The following is a 21,069-nucleotide window of genomic DNA, read 5'->3' on the forward strand; positions in this document are numbered from 1 at the left end:
CACTTCAAAATGTTTGGTAAGAAGAATACTGTATTGTGTTGGGAATGGACAAGACACACTTGAGGTTGTTGTCATCACGCATATGACTAAACTGAGAGGTACGGAAATGATCATCAATACTTGTTTGCGGCACTTGAAATAAAATCCGGATGGTCCTGGATTAACGACAACATGTGCTATCAACAAAGATCAGTGAAATGACTCTTCGTTAAGGCTATTAAGTTATTTGATGAGCTGGTTAGAAAGTATCACGTTATCGGCCGCTGACACGATTAAACTTGCCAAAAATAATTAGTTGACATTCCAAGAGCTGATGACAATATTACAAGTACTTGGTCACGCGTTGACTTCCAGGTCACTTTCCAGGGGAATCGCGAGCAAACGACAAATAACATTCCAGAAATACTTTCATTATTCACTGTTTGCGTCTTGTTTGTCCTAAAAGCTACTTGATAAACTTATTTATGTTCACAGTTCTGCGCAGAGCAGTTTAGTCGTTAAAATGACTGCGCTTTTGATGCCATATTTTGACTTTTTTATTAACGAATACGTTGAAGGTTAAGAGTATGGCTAACAAGTAACACATGTTATTGTAGAGTGTTAGATAAGTCAATTTAATTAAGTGTTCGTTTCCGTTAACCACAACATTAGAGGTGTTTCTATATAAATATTATTTTAGCGATTATGGCGTCACAAAAAAAAAAGGCCAGATTGAGAGCAGAATAAAGCAACTTGCTACATGGTGCGGTATGATTATGATAAAGAGCAATGCTTCTTGAAATGTGTGCAATTAATTTTTTAACCTGTTGTTAAATCAGGAAATTTAACAGGACAAAATGCAAGTAGTGCTCAAGTGGTACCTCGAACAAAAATCGCAATTTCATGTCAAGGTATTCCGATTGATAAGATCGCGAAATTGTGCGTTAAAAATCGCAAGCAAGCAACCCCTTAGGATTTTAACTGACGGGACGGATGCTCTTAAGTCAACCTACCGAGGTTTTCATTACTCCTCTAAAAACATATTTCTCAGTTGTTTATGCAGTTTGAATTAGGATGACTCCTACTCAAAACTAAATGCAAAAAAATCTTAAGCTATCACCATTCTTAGACCAAACAGTTATCTATTGACTCGATGTAACAGTCAGAGGTAGTATCAAAAGATTCAAAAAGGCTATCATTTTAACGCCCTAAATTAAAACTGGCCGATAACTTAGCCTCTATCAAGCAAAATATAATTTGCAGTTTACACACACAAGAATACCTAGCGCTAATTCAATTGAATAGCTCTGAAAACCCTTACTGATGAGCCGGACTACTTCAAATACAGACCAAACAATTCAAGTTCAGCTAATTATCTGGTTATAAAAGATCATTTCTACTAAAGCCTTCCTCTGTCGCTTTTAATTCAGGGAGAAGAAAAAAGACTGCTAATTGTATCCTTAACTTTTGCAGAGAGCGTTCTTGATTTTCAGTGCTTTATTTGCGTGACGTATTTGGCTGCGATTGTCATGTTGATAGATAATACTTTCGAACGAAGGACGTCTACGAAAGAAAGCTTAACTTATAATAATATATCGACATTCATACATTGGTTAACGCCTCGACGGCTAGTAGTTGATCGGGTCAGATCGATAGACCGGCGATCTACGGAGTAGCTGATGTGGACTAAGAAATTTCTTTAAAACACAAGTTTTCGAATGCCCAAACGACAGTCTTCAACGGATCAAATGATAAAAAAAAAAGTGAGAAAAAGTCTCAAATAAAGAGAAAGAGAATACCGCATTGTCTTGGGAGTGGACAAGACACCCTCGCACTGGGGGTCGTCATGGTGTGCCAAGGTTCATAACACTTTCTAATGTGATAATTACCTTTGAATGATAAACTTTTAAATTCAAGGACATGGTCATGAGACCATGCATGATTTACAATCCTGGATCTTTTGGCCATTGTTTAAACGTTGTTTTTGTGTTGTTTATGGGTGAAGCGAATGACGAAGTAGCGGTTCCTCTAATATTTGATCATAACAGTTTGATAGTGCAGTAGACTACAGTGTCCATTGAAAGTAGTGTCTGTGACTAGAGCTGGTTTTTTACACTTTAGGTTGTTATCATCACGCATATGCCTAAACTAAGAGGTACTTCATCTTTCAGAACGGAAATGATCATCAATACCTGTTTGCGGCACTTGAAATTAATCCGGATGGTGCTGGATTAACGACATTATAGAAGTTATTGAATGATCCTGAACTCGGCTCCACTTTCCAAAAAAAAGCCGACCTTTTTTTTCCGATTTTAGCTTGAAAAAAAAAAAAATGAACACGATTGATAACTAGGATGTGATAACTAATTTGATTTGAATCCACTGAGCCAGTTACATATTAGGGTTGACTATTGATTGATTATGTCGCTGAAACAGGCAGATCTTGTAATACGACGATAAGGCTTTGTTCGTACTACGTGAAATTATGTATTTAAAAAAAAAACTTTGTCAACACGAAACCATTTTTTTTTTTTAATTTGTCTTGTGGAAAGCATCAATAGTTTCACTATAGACCTGCATGTACCCCTCCAGGCAATGTTTCGAATAGCTATCGCTGCTTTTAATTTAATCAAGGGCCAAGGACATTCAACAGTGCAGAAATACTTTTAGTGTTCACCGTTTGCACTGTAAGATCATGAAATTATTTTTTTTCCTTTGGGCTACCCGATAAAATTATTAATATTCACCAGCCATGTGTAAAGCAGTTTCGTCGTGAAAGTAACTGCATTTTAGGGGCCATATTGTGAGTCTTTCTTAGAATGATAATAATAATAATACTAACTTTATTTCAACAGTCACAATTGATTAAAGATAAAATAATTAAAAGTTTAGAAAAGGTTACATAATAAGAGATGGTAAGGCGAGCTTATGGCTAGTTTATATCTAAAACATAAACCAGCCGCTTAACTAGCCAATTGACTTTCTTCTCTTACACGATCGAGCAGTTTTCAATTGAGTGTCGTAAAACCAAAACCAAAACCAATTACTTACCAATTACACCACTTAGTCAATCTCAAACCGTAGTAAAACCATAACCAAAGTAATTGTCTGATTACGTTAGACACTCAATTGAAAACCGCTCTATTACGTAATAAACCGATTCACGATTACACTTGCGAAAAATAGTTAGTTGACATCCCAATAGTTGACCGTTTAAAAAGCAGTTGGACACCCGTTGACCTTTCAGGAGAATCGGGGCAATGACTTTATAGAAATGTCAGAAACACTTGGCGGGTCCACTGGTTGTCCTCAAGATCACACGATATACTTTTTTGTGCTCACTGCTATGCGCAGAGAAGTTGAGTCGGGAAAATGACCGCGATTTTAATGATATTGTGACTCTTAATTTAATATGAAGATTAACATTAACGAAATGAAAGGTACAAGTTATATAAGTTATTGTTGAGTATACATAAGTTATTAATATAACAAATTAGAAAAGGATGTATCTCTGCACCAATTTCAACACTTCGTGTAACAAAAAAAAACGCTGACCTTTCTGTTTTTTCTAAGTTTAGCTCTGTGAACAACGAAAACGTGTGGCTTGGTACGATAGACAACAAAGGGTTGCTGTTTGTTACAATGGGTTGTTGTTTGTTACATTAGGGTTCCAGGCTTATAATTGGTTCGATTTTGGGTGTGTCATTCAAGTTTAAAGCAAAACCCTCAGCGCCGAAGTCCCATTCACCCTGGTGATTTGGAAGAGAGCAGAGTCGAGAACAACAAGAGTTGTATTAGGCTAAAATCTTACTTGCGTCTACCATCATGGTAAGTGCTGCATGAGGAAAGGTTTTGTTTCGTTTTTGACTGATGAATTTACCCACCTCCTTATTCTGAATTAGTGACTGATCTTAGATTTATCCCAATTTCTTTCCGCAGAGTGTGATTAAACCAGAAATGAAGATCAAGCTGCGTATGGAAGGAGCTGTAAACGGGCACAAGTTCGTGATTACAGGGGAAGGAAGAGGCCAGCCTTTCGAGCAAGTAGAAGTTTAGAAATGTTTAATCATTGAGGTCAGTTTTACGGCATCCTTGCTCCGAACATTGCTTAGTTTTATTCATTTTTTTTCTATTAAACAATACGTAATATACCGAGAATACGTTTTAAGCCGTATTTCATTCAGGAAATCGCAGCAGATAAAGGGTATATTTAGCTTTCCTTCGATTTTACGACCCTTAAGGCTACCGTTTCCAGACCCAAAGCGCGAAAAAAAAGTACCTGCGATTTGCCATATTTAATTTCCGTTAAAAGTAACAGAAAAAAAAAAGAAAAAAAAAAAGCAAGGAAAAATGATAAAAAGCATGGAGTGCCCGTAGACATGTTTTTTTTTCCCCGTTAATTTAAATATGTATGTGTCAAACTAGCTACTGTCTAAAATTGGAGGACAAACGAACAAATTCTCTTTGACTTGTACCTTTTAAAAAGGACTTAAAAGGTTGCTTTTAGAGGTCGTGAAAAATTGGTCAGTTGATTTTATCTCCAACTTCTTGGTATACTGTGATAGCCAGTTCTTTAAGCTTTATTTTGATATGGGGTTTAGGTATCTACAGTTTAAACCGGACGCGCTAAATCGTTTGGTTACGAGACACCTCTAAAGGTGCTCTAAAGATATACGAACGAAGAAGATAGGGAGAAAGTCTACATCAAGACTTTCAAAAATTAATTCTTATCCTTGCCTAGAAATCGAAACCTAAAACCTAAAGAAGATTGTGGGGCTAAAAGACTCCACTTGCTATGTACTTCTTAGCCAGGCAGCATTTACCTAAACAACAAACCCTTCATAACCCTAAGTTTTCATAGGATTACAGACATCGTCTCTGGTGGGACCAGACCGTTAAGTTTCTAGTTATTTAACCTCTCCATATCTAGTTTATGAAGTGATTTCCGGCTTCATTTCTCACGTTCCTTTTTTTTTTTTTTTTTTTTTCCTGTTTCTCGTTTCTTTGTCACTTAGAAAAATTGGTCGTTGCGTCGTCATTTTTGTCAAAGTAAGCACTGAAAAAGTGCGCACCATTCAAAAGAACGAGCAACCAAGTAACTCAGTCAAACGGAACTTACTGTACAGTGTGGGTATAGATAATTGAGGAAAATGGTAATGAAACCTAGCAAAGTTCTTTGCTTTATGTTTTTGTTGGCTATTTTGGGGTTGACCCTGCACAAAACTTAGTAATATACAAAAGGCGGTTATGTGTGCTCACGTAACTTTCCAATAGAAGCATTACGATTGTGTAATTCATACACAATCAATGAGCATAAAACGAAAGATGTGCAGGGTCAAGGAACTTCCAACAAAAATCGTAGCCTGTCTGTTTGCTTCTTTGAAGTTTACCGGCCTTCCTAACCATTTCCCTCTGTTATATAGTTTGGTGGTGTAAAAAAAAAAAGCCACCAAATATTTACCAGAAAAACAACAATCACACGGTTCTGAACTGAAGTTTGAGGTCAGATTGTCAAAGCCAAAACCAAATATTCACTTGTTTAATAAGGGCTTTATCTACTAACAGAATGTTGTTGATGAGAATTTCAGAACTATTCTTCGATTGCCATCAACCAACCAAAGTTGATACGTGTATTGGGCGTCATTATCCAAGGACTTTGTAACAGAGAAAAGAAGTTCTGCATTGCGTATGCACACTAAGTTTTCTTACGTCTTTGGTTTCTTGTTTGTGTTTTAGGGGAAAACAGAATATGGATCTGACAGTCATAGACGGTGGACCTCTGCCTTTCGCTTTCGATATCTTGACAACAGTATTCGATTACGGCAACAGGGTATTCGCCAAATACCCAAAAGACATCCCAGACTATTTCAAGCAGTCGTTTCCTGAGGGGTATTCTTGGGAACGAAGCATGACTTATGAAGACGGGGGCATTTGCATCGCCACAAATGACATAACGTAAGTAAGATGTAAGGCTGATGCCTCTCACCAAGAAGTTTTATAGGAACTTTTTAGTTCCATTCAAGTCACTTAAATTTGTGCCCCTTCTTAATCTCTTTCGCCCCGAATTTTTCTTTCGGTACAGTTTTACATTTCTTATTCCTTTCTTGCTATATTAAGTGTGAACCACAGCCTTAAAGTCCGTACAATCCCAATTTTTTTTGGTCCAAAAAATATCGATACATTATTGGTCATAATACTGAAAACATTTTTGCCTTTGGTTAAGACCGAGGGGGTTTTTTTTTATGAATTTTCAAAGTCGTGAAAGCTTTAATGAAAACAATTACCGAGTCGAAGAGCCAGTCAAAAGGATCTGGGTCTAGAGCATTTCGTGACGTCATACAAGGAGATTATTAGCAAATCATTCGCACACATATACTTGCTCGCCTCAGTTATTGTAACATTATTCTGAGCAAGAAAATGCGTATCAAACTGCCAGAGCCGATCAAGTTCTTGGCAGTGTATATTAAGCGCCTCAGCATCCTAGATTTGGGAAGATTTCATTGTCAGGTTTGATCGAACGGCGAGTCTGCAGTGAAGAATGGCTAAATATGAAATGAAAATTACAAGGGCTTTGTTTCTTTCGGGTTACAGAAATTTGGTGGAATTCGAGGTAATTAATCTTCTCGACTCAAAGTATTATCTTTGTTTGAATGTATTGAGTGATTCTGGTGACTGCATCTGATTTGCGTCAGAGTTTCAAATCTTCTCAGTCTGTTTACACGTACTACGTGAATGATCAACTCGATTCGTAGCACTTCGCATTTGTGTATTGTTTATTGATCTGAAAGAATAGCCACCACAAAAAAAAAAAAAAAAAAAAAAAATACTTGATGCTTTCGTCGGAGAATTGCCATGCAAATAGTTATCCTAAGTTAGAGTATTCTGAAATTCTATTTGCAAATCTTCGAAGCGATTGGGGTTTATTTAGTTCAGCTTTGCATTCCCTGTGGAATAACTGCGCTAAATCAACTAGTGTTTTCAAGCTCGTGGAAAGAGTCTTCCGGAGTTTAGAATCTGAAGAATATAAACGTGCAATACAGCTAAAAAACTTATATGTTTAAGATCGCAAAAAAGGTCATTTTATTGACATACTTCGGAAATTCCTTACTACTCCTCAATATCTACTCCTCTTCCCTGTTCTAACTGGCGCCTCTATCATTATTGGACGACTCTAGCCAGTTCTCCATTGCCTTCGGTCGTGTGCTAAATAATCCCGACTTAATAAATTCGCGGTTTTAACCAACAACACAGCTGGTTGCCGCATTTTGCGCCATGCAATACAAAGATTTAATCGCGCTAAAAATGTATTTTGAGGTGATATGCACTTTAAGGCATTTTTCCAAAATGGTTCTCTCTGTGTATAATAAAAGTGACAAATAGCCGCTGGTTTCAGCTGGTATCATCTATTAAATTACTGATATTGCCAACCATGCTTGTAAATGACAAAGTGTTCCTTTTATCTTTGTATGGTAACACTGACTATGTTTTATTTCTTTTTTATTAGACTGAAGAAAGACGTCGACAGATGTGACTGCTTTTTCTATGAAATTCGATTTGATGGAGTGAACTTTCCTGCCAATAGTCCAGTTATGCAAAAGAAGACCGTTAAATGGGAGCCATCCACTGAGAAAATGTATGTGCGTGATGGAGTGCTGAAGGGTGATTTTAACATGGCTCTGTTGCTTGAAGGAGGTGGCCATTACAGATGTGACTTCAAAACTACTTACAAGTAAGTTTTTCTTTTTTATTAGGCGTTTAAGATAGTGATGACTCGCAGTAAGGAGACATGAATAGGTTCATCAAGAGATGTGTAAGTTTTAGTGGTTGCTGTTACAGTGGAATCAGTGACCTCAGCTCCGACTTCTAGATTAGAGATGCGCCATGTGGGGTTTGGTGTTGAACAGGACTCCAAAAATACCTGAACCCCAAAGGCAAGATCCAGTTAGTTACCCAGCGAACAACCTTACCTAGGAGAAAATATATATATATATATATTTTTTTTTTTTTTTTCATCATGATAGTCAACTTTGGAAGCTGGTAACGATCAGTGCTAACAGTTTTCAATTTTAAAACAGTATCGTATTTGTTATATGTTGATAGAGCCGACCTATTTTCACTAATTCGAGCTCGTTTGCTTCTTCGCATGTAGAGCCAAGAAGGTCGTCCAGATGCCAGACTACCACTTTGTGGATCACCGAATTGAGATAACATGGCATGACAAGGATTACGACAATGTTAAGCTGTATGAGCATGCAGAAGCTCATTCTGGGCTGCCAAGGCAGGCCAAGTAAAGGCTTTGACGAAAAGCCGAGACGACAACAAGCAGAAGAAAACTCTTTTTTTTTTTGTTAGTTAAAAGCCATTTGCTCGGAATTAGTGTTTGATACAATCGATTCAAGGTTTTCTTTTGGGATTTGATAAGCACTCGCTTTACAGTCAAATTTAGTTAAAGATAGAATTACAGTAGTAGTCAAATATATACAAATACGAAAATAATAGTGAGAATAAGCTTGTTGTCGAAACCAGGTTTTTTAGAGTGTCCTTGTCATGGAGTACTGGTTTTTGAAAGATTTTGAATTGTTTTCCTTCCCCTTCTTCTGACCTTTTGTTTGTTTTAAAAGGCAAAATACAACAAAAATGGTTCAAGATTTAAAAAGTGTTTATCAAGTTGCGTGATTCTCTACGTGATCGGTAATTACTGATAATGGATTGGACGAATTTTGCCCCGTCCATTTTGGCCATCATGGCTCGCTCCTGAAACCTATACTTACGAATGTGCTTTAGTCGATTTTCCAACTTCCAGTAAATTTATTACTTGGGGAACTCTAGGAATTAAATTCTGATGTGTCCTTTAGGTATATCAATCCATTTTTAATTCTGGATATTCATCTCGATTTGGGTGCTGCCTCTTGTTTACAGTATCGTAGAACAGTTGAGAATTGAGTCGTGTTGTGTTTATTTGATTAAACTTAGGTTTCTCTCCGGAAAATAGTTTCTAGTATACGCTTGCCATTAAAAGCTGTATTGAATGATTTTAGGTATAAGTTTAACATAAGTGAAAAATATGGCTAGTAACAAAAATAGCGTGATGAATATATGCTAGCAATCTTTTGAGTCTTAAGTTGTTATGGAAAGATATCTAGTGTGTGTGCATCTAATTAAGTGTTCGAAAATACCTATAATCTGCAATTATGAGAAGAGGATTTTGAAAAGGAGCCATACTGTATGTGAATAACAGAGAAGAACTTTCTGAGAAGTGTAATCCAGAGAAGAAGGAAAAGGTCAGGAATCCAAAGTAAGATATTAAATACATTTTGCACTTAAACTTGTTTTGGCTGTTTTACGACAAGGAGTACTGTACGGGTCCGCAAATGATCCCAGGACCGCAAATGATCCCGGACCGCAAATGATCCCCGATAGGGACCGCAAATGATCCCGACTAAAAAATAATGAATGGCATGGATGGTGGGATGGGTGGATAGGGAATTGGCGTGCGTGAATACCGATGTTTTTATTAAAACCATCTTATAATTATAATGGCTGACAACTTGCTTTTTCTTTCATACTTTCGGCTAAATTTTGTTGCTAACTACGATGTTATGAATATCACCACTCAATCATCAAAACACGACTTGGCTTGCATTTCTTTGCAATTCTCAGTAAAACTATGATCCGTGCAACATACGCTACATATCCTCCTTTGTTACACATTGATATTTCGGTGTTATAGTTAAATCACATTTTATCAGCCATTAACGCCATTCGTCTAAAGTTTTAAACTAAAATCTAACCATGAAGCAACTATAAAGGAAGACGCTGTCACCTAAGTAGACCCTCAACCCTTCATCACTCTGTAAAACACCTAGTGTGTAGCACTGGAAATTTGAACAAATTAATTTTGTGATTTTTCCTTGGTCGTATTTTGGCTTTAATTTGTTGGAAATGACTACTTGAGTATTCTAAGAAGCCAAAATTCCAAGCTATAGTTATGAAGTTCAGCTTCATGACGAAGCAACGCCAAGGCTTGCACTTCGTTTTGACAAGTTAGCTGTTTGATAGATGTTTGATACTATCGCCACCGGGATTTCGAGAATGTTTACAAGTATGTGGTTTTCCAAGACTTCTGATTCAAAAGATCGTCTTCACGTGACGTGTTTTTATCCTCATCAGGCATAAGAGGCGGTATATTTATATCTGTTTACAATTAGCGTGTTTCCTTTGGAAACCAGGGCATTTTGAATTTCAGGGTTATGTAGGTGGCGTGACACAAGGCTACGATCGAGTTTGTTGAAAAATATATACTTATCTCATGATTTTGAGCCTTTTTAGAAGTTAGAACATTAGGAAAAGTGCTTATGTAAATGCTTGTTTGTTTAGTACTGATAATCAGTCACCTGGAAAGCCAAAGTAAGTTCCAGATTTTTACACTATATTCCGGCCGCCATATTGGTGTACCACGGATGTATACCAACATGGCGTCCCGGGGGGGGGGGGACTCCCATATGGAATGGACGGGGACGCTCGTCGTCTCGCTTAGGGGTGTAAATTTCGGATTTTGGTCTCGCTTAGGGTGTTCTGGGCAAAATGTCATTATTTTTTAGCCGTCAAGGTCTCGTTAAGGGTTGTACGCGAAGAAATAACAAAACAGAAAGAATTTTGATTCCTCATATGTACTCAATTCATATCAACAAATTCACCATCATTAAAAGTCACTGTACTTTTTATTTGTCTGTTTTATAAACTGGTCTCTTTTAGGGATCTGCATAAGCTTCGGCCACGCCCAGATTGGTCTCTTTTAGGGGTTAAATTCAAAATTTCCGACGAGCATCCCCGTCCACTCCATATCGGAGTCTCCCCCCCCCCCCCCGGGCATGGCGTTTTCTTACTGGGCTCTGTAAATTTCTGGGAAACATTTACGACGAATTTCTGGAGTTTGGGGAAACGCACAGGCCTAAAACTTGGAGAAGTGTCTTATTTAATTATCTTATATAGCGTACACCACAATTTCTTAGCTTTTTTCATTGGTTGGTTTTCGATTTACTACCTTTTTTTTATTGCGTGACAGTGAAAACGATCTGAACCGTTCGAAGAACAAAACAGCACCTGTGGAATATTTTTTGTAAAATGATAAAACATGTTTTTTAGTTCATAATTTTTGTATATGTTCTCACCTTCCTCTGATATAAATCCATACCATTCCTTATTTTTTGATCGGGATCATTTGCGGTCCAATGTGGGGATCATTTCCGGTCCGGGATCATTTGCGGTTCAATTTGGGGATCATTTGCGGTCCGGGATCATTTGCGGTCCTGGGATCATTTGCGGACCCGTACAGTACCTCCCTCGCTGGGCTAGTTCCCCAAAGGCGCTGTACACGGGCGGCATCCTTTAACATGAGAATATCAACGTCGAAGCCAAGTTTTGTGTAATTTTCTAAATCATAGAGTACTGGCTTGTGTGGATTGTGGTAAATGTAATTAATAATTCAACTGTTTTCCGTCCCATGCTTTTTACTTTAGTTTTTTTTTTAAACTGTAAAGTGCATCATAAATGGTGGAAGTTTTAAAACAGAAATAAGTCACTCGGTTAGTCAGCCCGTAACTCACCACAGCCTTCTTTTCACTTTTCACAAATTTGTAGGTCAAGTTCACTTAAGCTACAAATTCGTATCTGGGCCCGATGAAACAATTGCTTTATTCGAAGCATTTCGAGCAAAATTATATTTGCTGCAATTTTCCCCTTCAAAAGTCTTCCTCAGGTTGTTGAAAGACCGAGTAGATTTAAAGTCTGCGTCAAACCGTCAGAAGAACCATTGAGCTGTATCGTCGACGTCCCAATTATTTTCTTCTCTGTTTTTTATTTTTTTTATTTTTGTCGGGACCATCGGGGCATGATAAGCGTTGTGACACAGTGTTCGTTTCTCTTAACCACGATATTAGAAGTGTTTCTAAATAAATATCATTTTAGCGATCACAGCGTCACAAGAAATGGCCAAATTGAGAGCAGAAAAAAGCAACTTGCTACATGGTGCGGTATTGTAAAAAAAGCCAAATGAAAGAGCAATGGTTCTTGAAATGTGTGCAGTTAAAGTATTTTTAATCTAGAGTTCAATTAAGAAATTTAACAGCGCGAAATGCAACTGGTATGCAAGTGGTACCTCGTCCAAAAATCACCATTGTCAAATCACAAGCGAGCAATCCTCACGATTTTTACCACTTACCCATTCAACAGTATAAGCAAACCGAAATTGGCCTGTGACTACTACACGGTTAATAGACAAATTTGAGCTTCCATAAAATGCTTATCATTTAATCGACACACATCTAAAACCTGTAAAGAAATTAACCAAGAAGCATTACTTGAACAAGTATTATTTCGACAAGGTGCTCCCATTTGGGCTTCGCACTACCCCATGCATTTTAACGAATTGTCCGATGCCATTGAGTGGATTTTACTCGACGAATGTTCCATTTCCTTTGTCTGCCACATCTTGGATGATTTCCTCATAGTGGAACCACCCTGTCCTACCCCTCCGCTGGATTCACTTTGCCGGGCAAGTCTGTCAAGCATGATCTTGAGCTTTAAAACTCTGAATATTCCTATCTCTGCATCCAAAACGGAGGGGCCTTCTCAAATTATTCAGTCCATGGGTGTCATACTAGATTCTGGGAAAATGGAGGCAAGGCTACCCGAGGATAAGGTAGGGAGGATCAAGTCTACTCCCTGCAATTTCCAATCCCGGCGGTCACCAACCCTGCAAGAACTTCAGTCACTGATAGGTACCCTTAATTTTGCTTGCAAGGTAATCGCTCCGGGGCGCTCCTTCCTACAACGGATAATTCACCTTACCAGAGGCGTTAAGAAACCCCACCATCATATAGAGCTAACCACAGGCTTCTACAAGGACATTGAAATGTGGAAGATGTTCATGGACCAGTGGAACGGTATAGGACTATTCCTATCCCCTCTGTGGGAAAACTCCGACACCCTCTCCTTGTTCACAGATGCATCTGGCTCCCTGGGTTATGGGTTTTTTTTCCAAAAAAGATGGTTTCAGGGACAGTAGCTACCATCTCAACAACTAGGCCAGCAAGGGATCAGTATTCTCTGGCAAGAACTGTATGCAATTAACATTGCGTGCCACTTGTGGGGGGCTCTTTGGATATCCAAGCGCATTCAGTTCTATTTTGATAATCAGGGTGTAGTTGAGGTCATCAATTCCTGTCGACCCAAAGTTCCCCGGGTAATGGACTTGGTAAGGGACCTAACACTCTGCACCCTGCAGTGCATGTCCCTGGGATCAATAACAACATTGCAGACTCTCTTTCTCGTTTCCAAATGGAACGCTTCCACCAGCTAGCACCCCACGCCAATGCAACGCCAGATCCCATCCCAGCCCATCTGTACAATCTCTCGCAAAGGAAGCTGAGCATTACCTGGGGATGGCCCTTACCCAGAGCGCCAAAAAGACATACAGTTCTGGTATGCGGCAATTTTTCACTTTCTGTTCACAAATGAACATCAATCCACACCTTCCCGTTAATGAGGATGTTTTAATCAATTTCTCTGTTGCAATGACCCGTTCTGTGCAATATACCACTATCAAAAACTATTTGTCTGCAGTCAAAAATTACCATTCCAGCCATGGCTACGAGCTTCCTCTATCTAATTTCCTACGTCTCCGACTTATTCTCAGAGGCATTAAGCTTTCACAAGGGCAACAGTCCAAAATACGCAGACCAATAACTTTACAACTGTTGAATTTATTTTACTACCTCCTCAATGTGCAGCATACTGACAATAGGGATTCCTTAATGCTCTGGGCAGCTATGACACTGGCATTTTTCGGCTTCCTGCGACTAGGCGAACTTACCTGCAACCAAACTTTTGATCCCAAGCACCATCTCATGAACAGAGACATAACTGTTATGCCAATGAGTTCACCCAAGTATATGTTAGTGCGCTTAAAGGTGTCCAAAACAGACCCTTTAGACAGGGACAGACCATCGTTATTGGAAAGACAAATTCACCCTTGTGCTCTATCTCAGCAATGGTGGCCTTTCTGAACTCCAGGCCCTCCTCTTTTGACTCTGGACCCCTCTTCATCTATGTATGTGGTGCATTCCTAACCCGGGAAAAGCTAACCAGGGAAACAAGGCTCCTAATCAGTAAGGGGGGTCTGGACTCAAGTGAATTTGCTGGGCACAGTTTCCGGATAGATGCAGCTGCGACAGCTGTTTCACCCAATTTACCCCCGTGGCTTATTAAGGTTCGGGGTCGTTGGTCCTCTGACTGTTTTGAAAGGCACATAAAAACCCCACTCTCTGTTCTGGCACAGGTCCCCCAACAGCTAGTTAGCCTGTTATAGGTTGGCCAGCCTGTTATTCCAAGTGACACAAATGCCTTTAATTTTGGGAGGTTAATTCCTTTATACGACACCAGCAGCTCTGATAAAATGTACTCTTCAGCTCAATCCACCACCCCCCCCCCCCCCCCTCCTTTCGGACCCATCTCGCAAATATATTTCTGACATAGTGTAAACTTCCTCAATCCTCGCAAAATAAAAGGCATCATAAATTGTTTTTAAATGAAATGAAGATTATTATACTGGATATTGTTATTCTTGGACTAATTAGATTTTTCCAGTGGCTCGTCAATGGGGGAATGCTTTGCATTTTGTGGGAATGAAGTGCTCCTCTCGTCACACTCTTGCCCCCATAGACTCGATTTTCGGAGGCCAACTCCCTCCAATTTTACCCCCTGGAGTTAGGTTAGTGGAGGCCCACTCCCTCCAGTCAGAGAGGAGGCCCACTCCCTGCTCTCTACCCAGGAATGTTTACAGTGGCCCTGAGTGAAGGTCTACTCCCTTCGCTCCATCCACTGTCTACATCTCCTTGGGCTGTAGGTTTTGTTTTCTTGACACTCCAGGGGTTCATGGGGCTAAAATATTAACTGAGCACTGTCACCCACTTCCCCATTTTCAGCCACACAAAGTTGTTGTTGTCCTTACTTTAAGAGAAGTAAGGAGAGGTTGATTAATTGAGCAAACAACATGCAAGTCACCAAGTTCGAGGGTCAAATAGCAAATCCTGTTTGCTTTAAAGGCTAAAACACGCAAAGAAAGATGGCCGAATAGAACTTAGCGTAAGATTTATTATTATTCAATATGTAGCCAATAAATTCATTTTTAAAAGCGGTAGCGCTTTTCACGCAGTTTCGCAGCCCCGAGGGGCGTAAGCAAATCCAAAACGGCGCAACAAAAGAAGACATTTTAGTGGTCTTACGAAGCAGTTGCCCCTTTTGGACTCACAAATACGGTTTTCTCAACGATCGATCGAAGGATGTCTTTTCGTGGGAGCTGTAGTTACATGAATTAATTAAATGTAGTTAAGAGTGGACATGGCCAGGCACTGTAATTTTTGAGTATTCGATCCAGTCTGCTGCCCGACCTTTTGGTTATTCTGCACACACAAAAAACACAACTTGATCTGTTTATATGTTAAAAGAATCAAAACACAACAGGTGCTTTTAGAAGTACTGGTCATTTAAGTAAATTACAACTGAATGAACAAGACATCAAGCATGTCTGAACTTTAAAGTGTGTGTGTGTGTTCAGTTTTTCATTAAATCCTCACTTTCTTTAACTAACTCCGTCTAAGTAGTTGATTTTTATATTTATATACAGTCAAACCTCTATTAAGCGGCCATCTGTTAAGAGGCCATCCCAGTTATCAGAGTCCCAAACTTTGTTTTCAAAAAAAAATTACGATGTAAAACCTCTTTCAACCAGCCACCTCTATAAAGCGGACACGGCCACCTTTTGGTCATCCCGATAAGGGTTTCCTACTGCTTTACCACTATTAAGAGGCTACCCAAAATTTAATACACGTAGTTTGGCTTTTTTTTTTTTTTACAAAAGACAATGACTGATAAGTGTCCGAAATACAAAGTTAAATTTATAAGAAAAAACGAAAACAAAAACAAAAACAATTCTTTTGTTGTCTTCAGGTGATTCCACGTTCCCTTAAAGCATTTTTGTATTTGAATAAACTGACGTTTCTACTAAGCCTCGTGTTGATTACTTCCTAATGCTTATGAAGCGGCCAAACCCCATTAAGCAGCCACCTACAATTTCTCCGAACATGGCCGCTTAAATAGAGGTCCGACTGTATGCATCAATCATGATTTCAAATAAAATGATATAGGATCACTAAAAAACTTCTCATTCTGCATGTATTGCATGTCCGACCATGAAGGCACTGCGTACCTAGTTTTAATTTAGTTTGACAAAGTTTCATGTTCGGCGTCTCAGGCTTGATCATTTTTCTGCATCAATTTCACCTTTTTGATTCATGCAAAAATAATAATAATAATAATAATAATAATAATAAATTAATAAATAAAGCAAATAAAAAGCGCCGACATCTATTCAGTCTTCCAATTTTCGCTCTAATACAAATATTAATAATTGGTGTAACTGATAACATACACTGCAGGATGAGATAACCGTCTTATCCTATTTGTGGCTGTTCATGGCTGTGAATGGTCGTTGTATAAAACCCTTCAAAAAAGACTACATTTCATATTTCAAGGTCACGAGCATGAGCATATTTACTATATGTTATAGTCACCTGAGCCCTTGATAAAGTAACATTTTTAAGAGTGGACTGCCTGCAACATTTGATTTCAGATTGCTTTCTTGAATTAATGAGAACATACCGTTATCGATAACACATGTCAAAATAAAAGTTTGAACAATTGATCTATTAATTACATTTACGGCAGATCTCAGTCTTTCTCAGGCCAAAACTCTAAGATAAGATAACTCCACAAAACATGGTTTTGACAGTACGTTTATTTTCGCCAAAGTTCTCTTATCGTATCTGTATACAACTAAGTTTAAAAGTCAATACATGTAGTGTCACCCAGCAGCAAAAAAACAAACCCTTTAATTGGAAGTATCGAATACTAATCCGAGTAAATGCCATTTTAAAATAGAAAAAAGGAATTGAAAATAAAAACTACAAACACTTTGTTTCTTCCTGTTGTCGTTCTGGCTTTTTACTTGGCCTGACTCGGTAGCATAGAACAACGGGCTACGGCGTTCTCGTACAGCTTAACTTTGATGTAATCCTTGTCATGGCTCAAAATCTCAATGCGGTGATCAATATAGTCATAGTCTGCAAAAATCTGCAAAAGTCCGCTTAAGTCTGCTTCAAATAGTCTGCTATATCATGTGGATATTTGGTGAATACCCTTTTGCCGTACTGCTGATGTCAAGATGTCGTAAGCAAAAGGCAGAGATCCGCCTTCTTTGAGAGTATGGTCTGCCGGTTCCCCTAAAACACAAACAAGAAACCAGCTTAGACTAAAATATTCTGTTAATACATGTATGTAATGTAGTCTGACACGTTTAAAATTCTGCGGAGGAATATTCGCAGAAGTCTATTTGGGTTAATCGACATGGCCAACAGTACTGAAATTTTAAGCTTTAACTCTCTTAGCGAGACAGCAACCTGTTTCTAGATCGATTTAGCGGGTGGCGAATATGGTTCTTCGAAAACTCTGGGTCTTGCAAAATTTTAGTCGAATTTCACGGGTCTCGCAGTCTCGTTTCATAGCGGTTATGTACGTCGCAGTCTCGATTTGTTGATTTCTCGGAGTCTCGATTTGTTGCCAGGCTAAGGGTCTCGAAGTTCCAATTCGTTCGTTAATCTATCTTTGTAAATGACGTCTTCTCGTCACTTGATATTGAATTTCAATGAAGCAACTTACAAATAATCCTAACTTCTCCTAAATTGTCTGAATTCCACAAAAAGCTACAAAACCTACCGAAACATCCGTTTTGGTCCCAGAAAAAGTTATTTTGTTCTAGGATATCACAACGTAGTGCGTTATAATCGAATTTCCTCTTCCAGCCAGTTCGAAGAAGCTGGCTAAAAGGCTGTGCAAGCTCATTCTAGCTCTCAACGGCAGCTGTCAACTAAATCTGGGGCTCGAATTTTAAGAGTCTGAACGTCTCGAGGTCGGACTTAAAACACTTTGAAGTCTCGGTCTCGCAGTCTAAAAAGTCGAAATGTCTCGGGTTCGCAGAGAAAAAACGCTTGTCTCGCCGTCTTGCAAAGTCTCGTAATTACCATTCAGCACACTTAATTAAAGAAGTGATCAATTTGATTTTCGACATTGAGAGTCTGACCTCTAACATCGAGAAGCGCAAGATTGTTTATTCCTTGGTAAATATTTGGTGGCTTCCCTTTTTTATCTTTTTCTTTCTCTTTATTAGTTCAATCAAAATCAAATGACAGCATGTCTTTAAATCTAGGAGGATGCCACAAAAAACATTGTCTTAATTGTCCATATTCATTTGTATCGAGTTCACAAAATTGGACGTTTACACCCGTAAAGATAACAGAGAGTTCACCGTTTGGGTCACTGGTTGCCCGCTCTTTTCAATAATGCGCACCTTTTTAGTGATTACTTTGACATGAATGGCAACCCAACGACCTCTTAAAGAAAAGAAAAGCTAAGAATAAAATAAACATAAGAAACCAGGCGAAAAACACGTGGTCAACTAGAATTGGGAGGTTTAAAAATTCAACACGTACGATGAATGTTATCGCTTGATCACGCCCCACTGTACTGGGTGTGCCCTTCAATCTAATGCAATCCCGCCCTGAATTGATTGAAACGTTTGTTTTCAGGTAAAGTTTAGCTGGCTTAGAAGCACATGGCAAATCGAGCCTACGAATTAAGTGGTATGTATACCAGAAAAAAAGAGCAAAACTTTTAGCCTCTCCGAGCAATTATTTTTTAAACTTTTGTTTTCGATTTCTCTGAGGCAAAGTCTAAAATTCTTGATTTCACTATGTTCTTAGTTCGTCGCCTTAACGGTCGTACGATCAAATGAAGGAAATATAGACCCCGTATCAGCTGTTCTAGAATGGAGAAGAACGCCTTTACGCGAATCTCGGTAGTAAATCTCGCTGACTGGAAAAGCCTGGGAAAAACATCTCTTTTCTTAATTTAAGCACTGCTAGAAGCAATTAATGCAACGTGACCGTACACCTGAACACAATTAATACACAATTTTAAAGTCTTACTTACTTGCCTTTTCCATCTTCTTCAAAAACGAACTTGTGCCGATCTACAGCGCCTTCCATACGCAGCTAGATCTTCATGTCTTGTTTAATCACACTCTGTGGAAAGAGATTGGGGTGCATGAGTCTGAGATCAGTAACCAATTTAAAAACAAAACAAAACAAAAAAAATATATGGTAATTCATCATCATCTGTGCAACACTTACCATGATCGCAGACCTAAAGTAAGATGTCTGCCTTATACAGCTCTCGATGTTTGCTCTGCTCTCTTCGAAATCTCCGAGGTAACTGGGACCTCAACACGGACACTGCTGCTTTAAACCTGAATGTCACACCGGAAATGCCCTTTAAAAACAATTATAAGTCGGGAACCGTTTGTAACAAAGCTGACTAATGACAAACGACCCGTATTGAAATTAAGCTTGAACGAAATAAAGTAAATTAACTCTTTTTATTATCTTCAATAAACTTCACTTCCGTTAATTTACCTATTTAATGTAGTCATCATATGGTATTCAAAGCGCAGTGACTTTCACGTATAATCTGCGCCTCTCCACATAGATGGTGAACATCAGTAAGTTTATCGAGTAACCTAGGGGAAAAGTGATAATTTCATTTTTCCCCTCCATGTTCTTACGCTGCAAACCGTGAACACTAAAAGTATTTCTGGAATGTCACATGTGCTTGGCCTGTGATAAAAGTCAACCCGGTCGGGATAAAAGTCGACCGGCTAAGGTTTTTCATCTCTCCTTGAAAAACAAACGACAACAACAACAACAACAAATTAAAACCTTCTGCAAGCACATTTCTTGACTGGTGTTTATTTCATATGATTTTCAGAAACTTGAAGAAGACAGTAAACGCTTTTCAAATGGTCAGCTCTTTTAAAAGGTAATGGAACTTGACTCTAGCCTCTAACTGTTCATGAAGACAGCCAATTTCACTTTACAATTTTGAGGATTGTTTATTTTGGGGTTGCCCATGGAAACCGTCAGTAGAGTTCAGTTAGTTTTACGACAAACTTGCGGTTGGCATGTGCATGGAATTTATAGCAGCGGGCAGGTCACGGAACATTAACCATTTCTTCTTTTAGAGGTTTCCAAATCTGGGTCCAGCTCTTTTGAAGGTTAATCCAAGAAGACGACTCTTCTATGAATATAAATATTCAGGTAAGTATCGGCTAACATACTTCAAGTTTGCAAATTTCACTGGAATTGATTTCAAGTCAATTCTCAGCAAACAAAGTTATTGTAATAAAATGCACCCTATAGCTCCTTCTTTGACCCTGTAAGATTTTATATCTGGAAAGAGTTTCTTGCAATCATGGTTTCGGAGAGGTATCACTGGAAATTGTTTCAAAATAACGCAACGTTTGCTTTTCTTCCGGGTTTTCTTGCAGTAATCGGTTTCGTTACGCTTGGGTCAAAGGTCACGTTTTCAGGAAGAAGTGCTGCATTTAGTTCGCTATCTCAGCGCTCGCGATTTTATTTACCCAAAAGTTTTATTTCAATAATTTAAAGAAGAAACAATGCTCTTTTAGACCAAACTAGTCGTTTTGGGAAAAGCCGTGTACCAGAACGCCTTTTTAGCCTTTGAAAATAGGCTAAATGTAGACCTCTTGTTAAGCTGTCTTGGGTCGTTAACTTAAAAAATTCATCAAATATTTTAGTTCTAATTAAATCGCGATCTATTTAGCTCTAAATAGACAAGAGGGGAAATACAAATACGACGTGCAATCAGTTTGTAATGAAGATTTTTACTTTTGACTTTACGAGCCTCTGAATATGTCGCTCATTTTTGATCGATTTTGGCCGATTTGGGGCATCGAAACGAAAAAATTGCGTAAAAAAATAGTTTTTGATTTATCGAACTTAAAACTATTTTTGTAACTAGTGCCTGTAGGGCTTCATTCTGGGCGAGTTTGAAGAAATTAGATTTTTTTCGCTATTTCCAAGTCTAGTTGATATTTAGGCGAAGCTGCTCTTAATTACT

At 38.5% G+C, this 21,069-nt stretch overlaps 1 protein-coding gene and 1 pseudogene across 1 annotated transcript; both read left to right on the plus strand.

Moving 5' to 3' along the window:
- The first annotated feature begins 3,706 nt into the window (after positions 1–3,706).
- LOC110044317 (GFP-like fluorescent chromoprotein cFP484) lies at positions 3,707–9,304 on the plus strand. The gene is made up of 5 exons (XM_020749853.2): positions 3,707–3,807; positions 3,919–4,019; positions 5,716–5,934; positions 7,484–7,708; positions 8,129–9,304. The coding sequence occupies exons 1-5, from the start codon at positions 3,805–3,807 to the stop codon at positions 8,268–8,270; spliced, it is 690 nt and encodes a 229-aa protein (XP_020605512.2). The 5' UTR covers positions 3,707–3,804; the 3' UTR covers positions 8,271–9,304.
- A 3,132-nt stretch (positions 9,305–12,436) lies between these two features.
- LOC149113384 (uncharacterized) lies at positions 12,437–13,497 on the plus strand (annotated as a pseudogene).
- The last annotated feature ends 7,572 nt before the right edge of the window (positions 13,498–21,069 follow it).

The sequence above is a fragment of the Orbicella faveolata genome, unplaced genomic scaffold (genome assembly GCF_042242905.1).
Source record: "Orbicella faveolata isolate gen_17 unplaced genomic scaffold, um_ofav_v1 contig_15, whole genome shotgun sequence".
NCBI lineage: Eukaryota > Metazoa > Cnidaria > Anthozoa > Scleractinia > Merulinidae > Orbicella > Orbicella faveolata.

What these genes read in the sequence shown, in the direction of transcription:
- LOC110044317 (XM_020749853.2), top strand. An exon ending in GGAAGAGGCCAGCCTTTCGA is followed by an intron (nt 4,020 to 5,715) that starts GCAAGTAGAAGT and finishes TTTGTGTTTTAG; the next exon opens with GGGAAAACAGAATATGGATC. An exon ending in ATCGCCACAAATGACATAAC is followed by an intron (nt 5,935 to 7,483) that starts GTAAGTAAGATG and finishes CTTTTTTATTAG; the next exon opens with ACTGAAGAAAGACGTCGACA.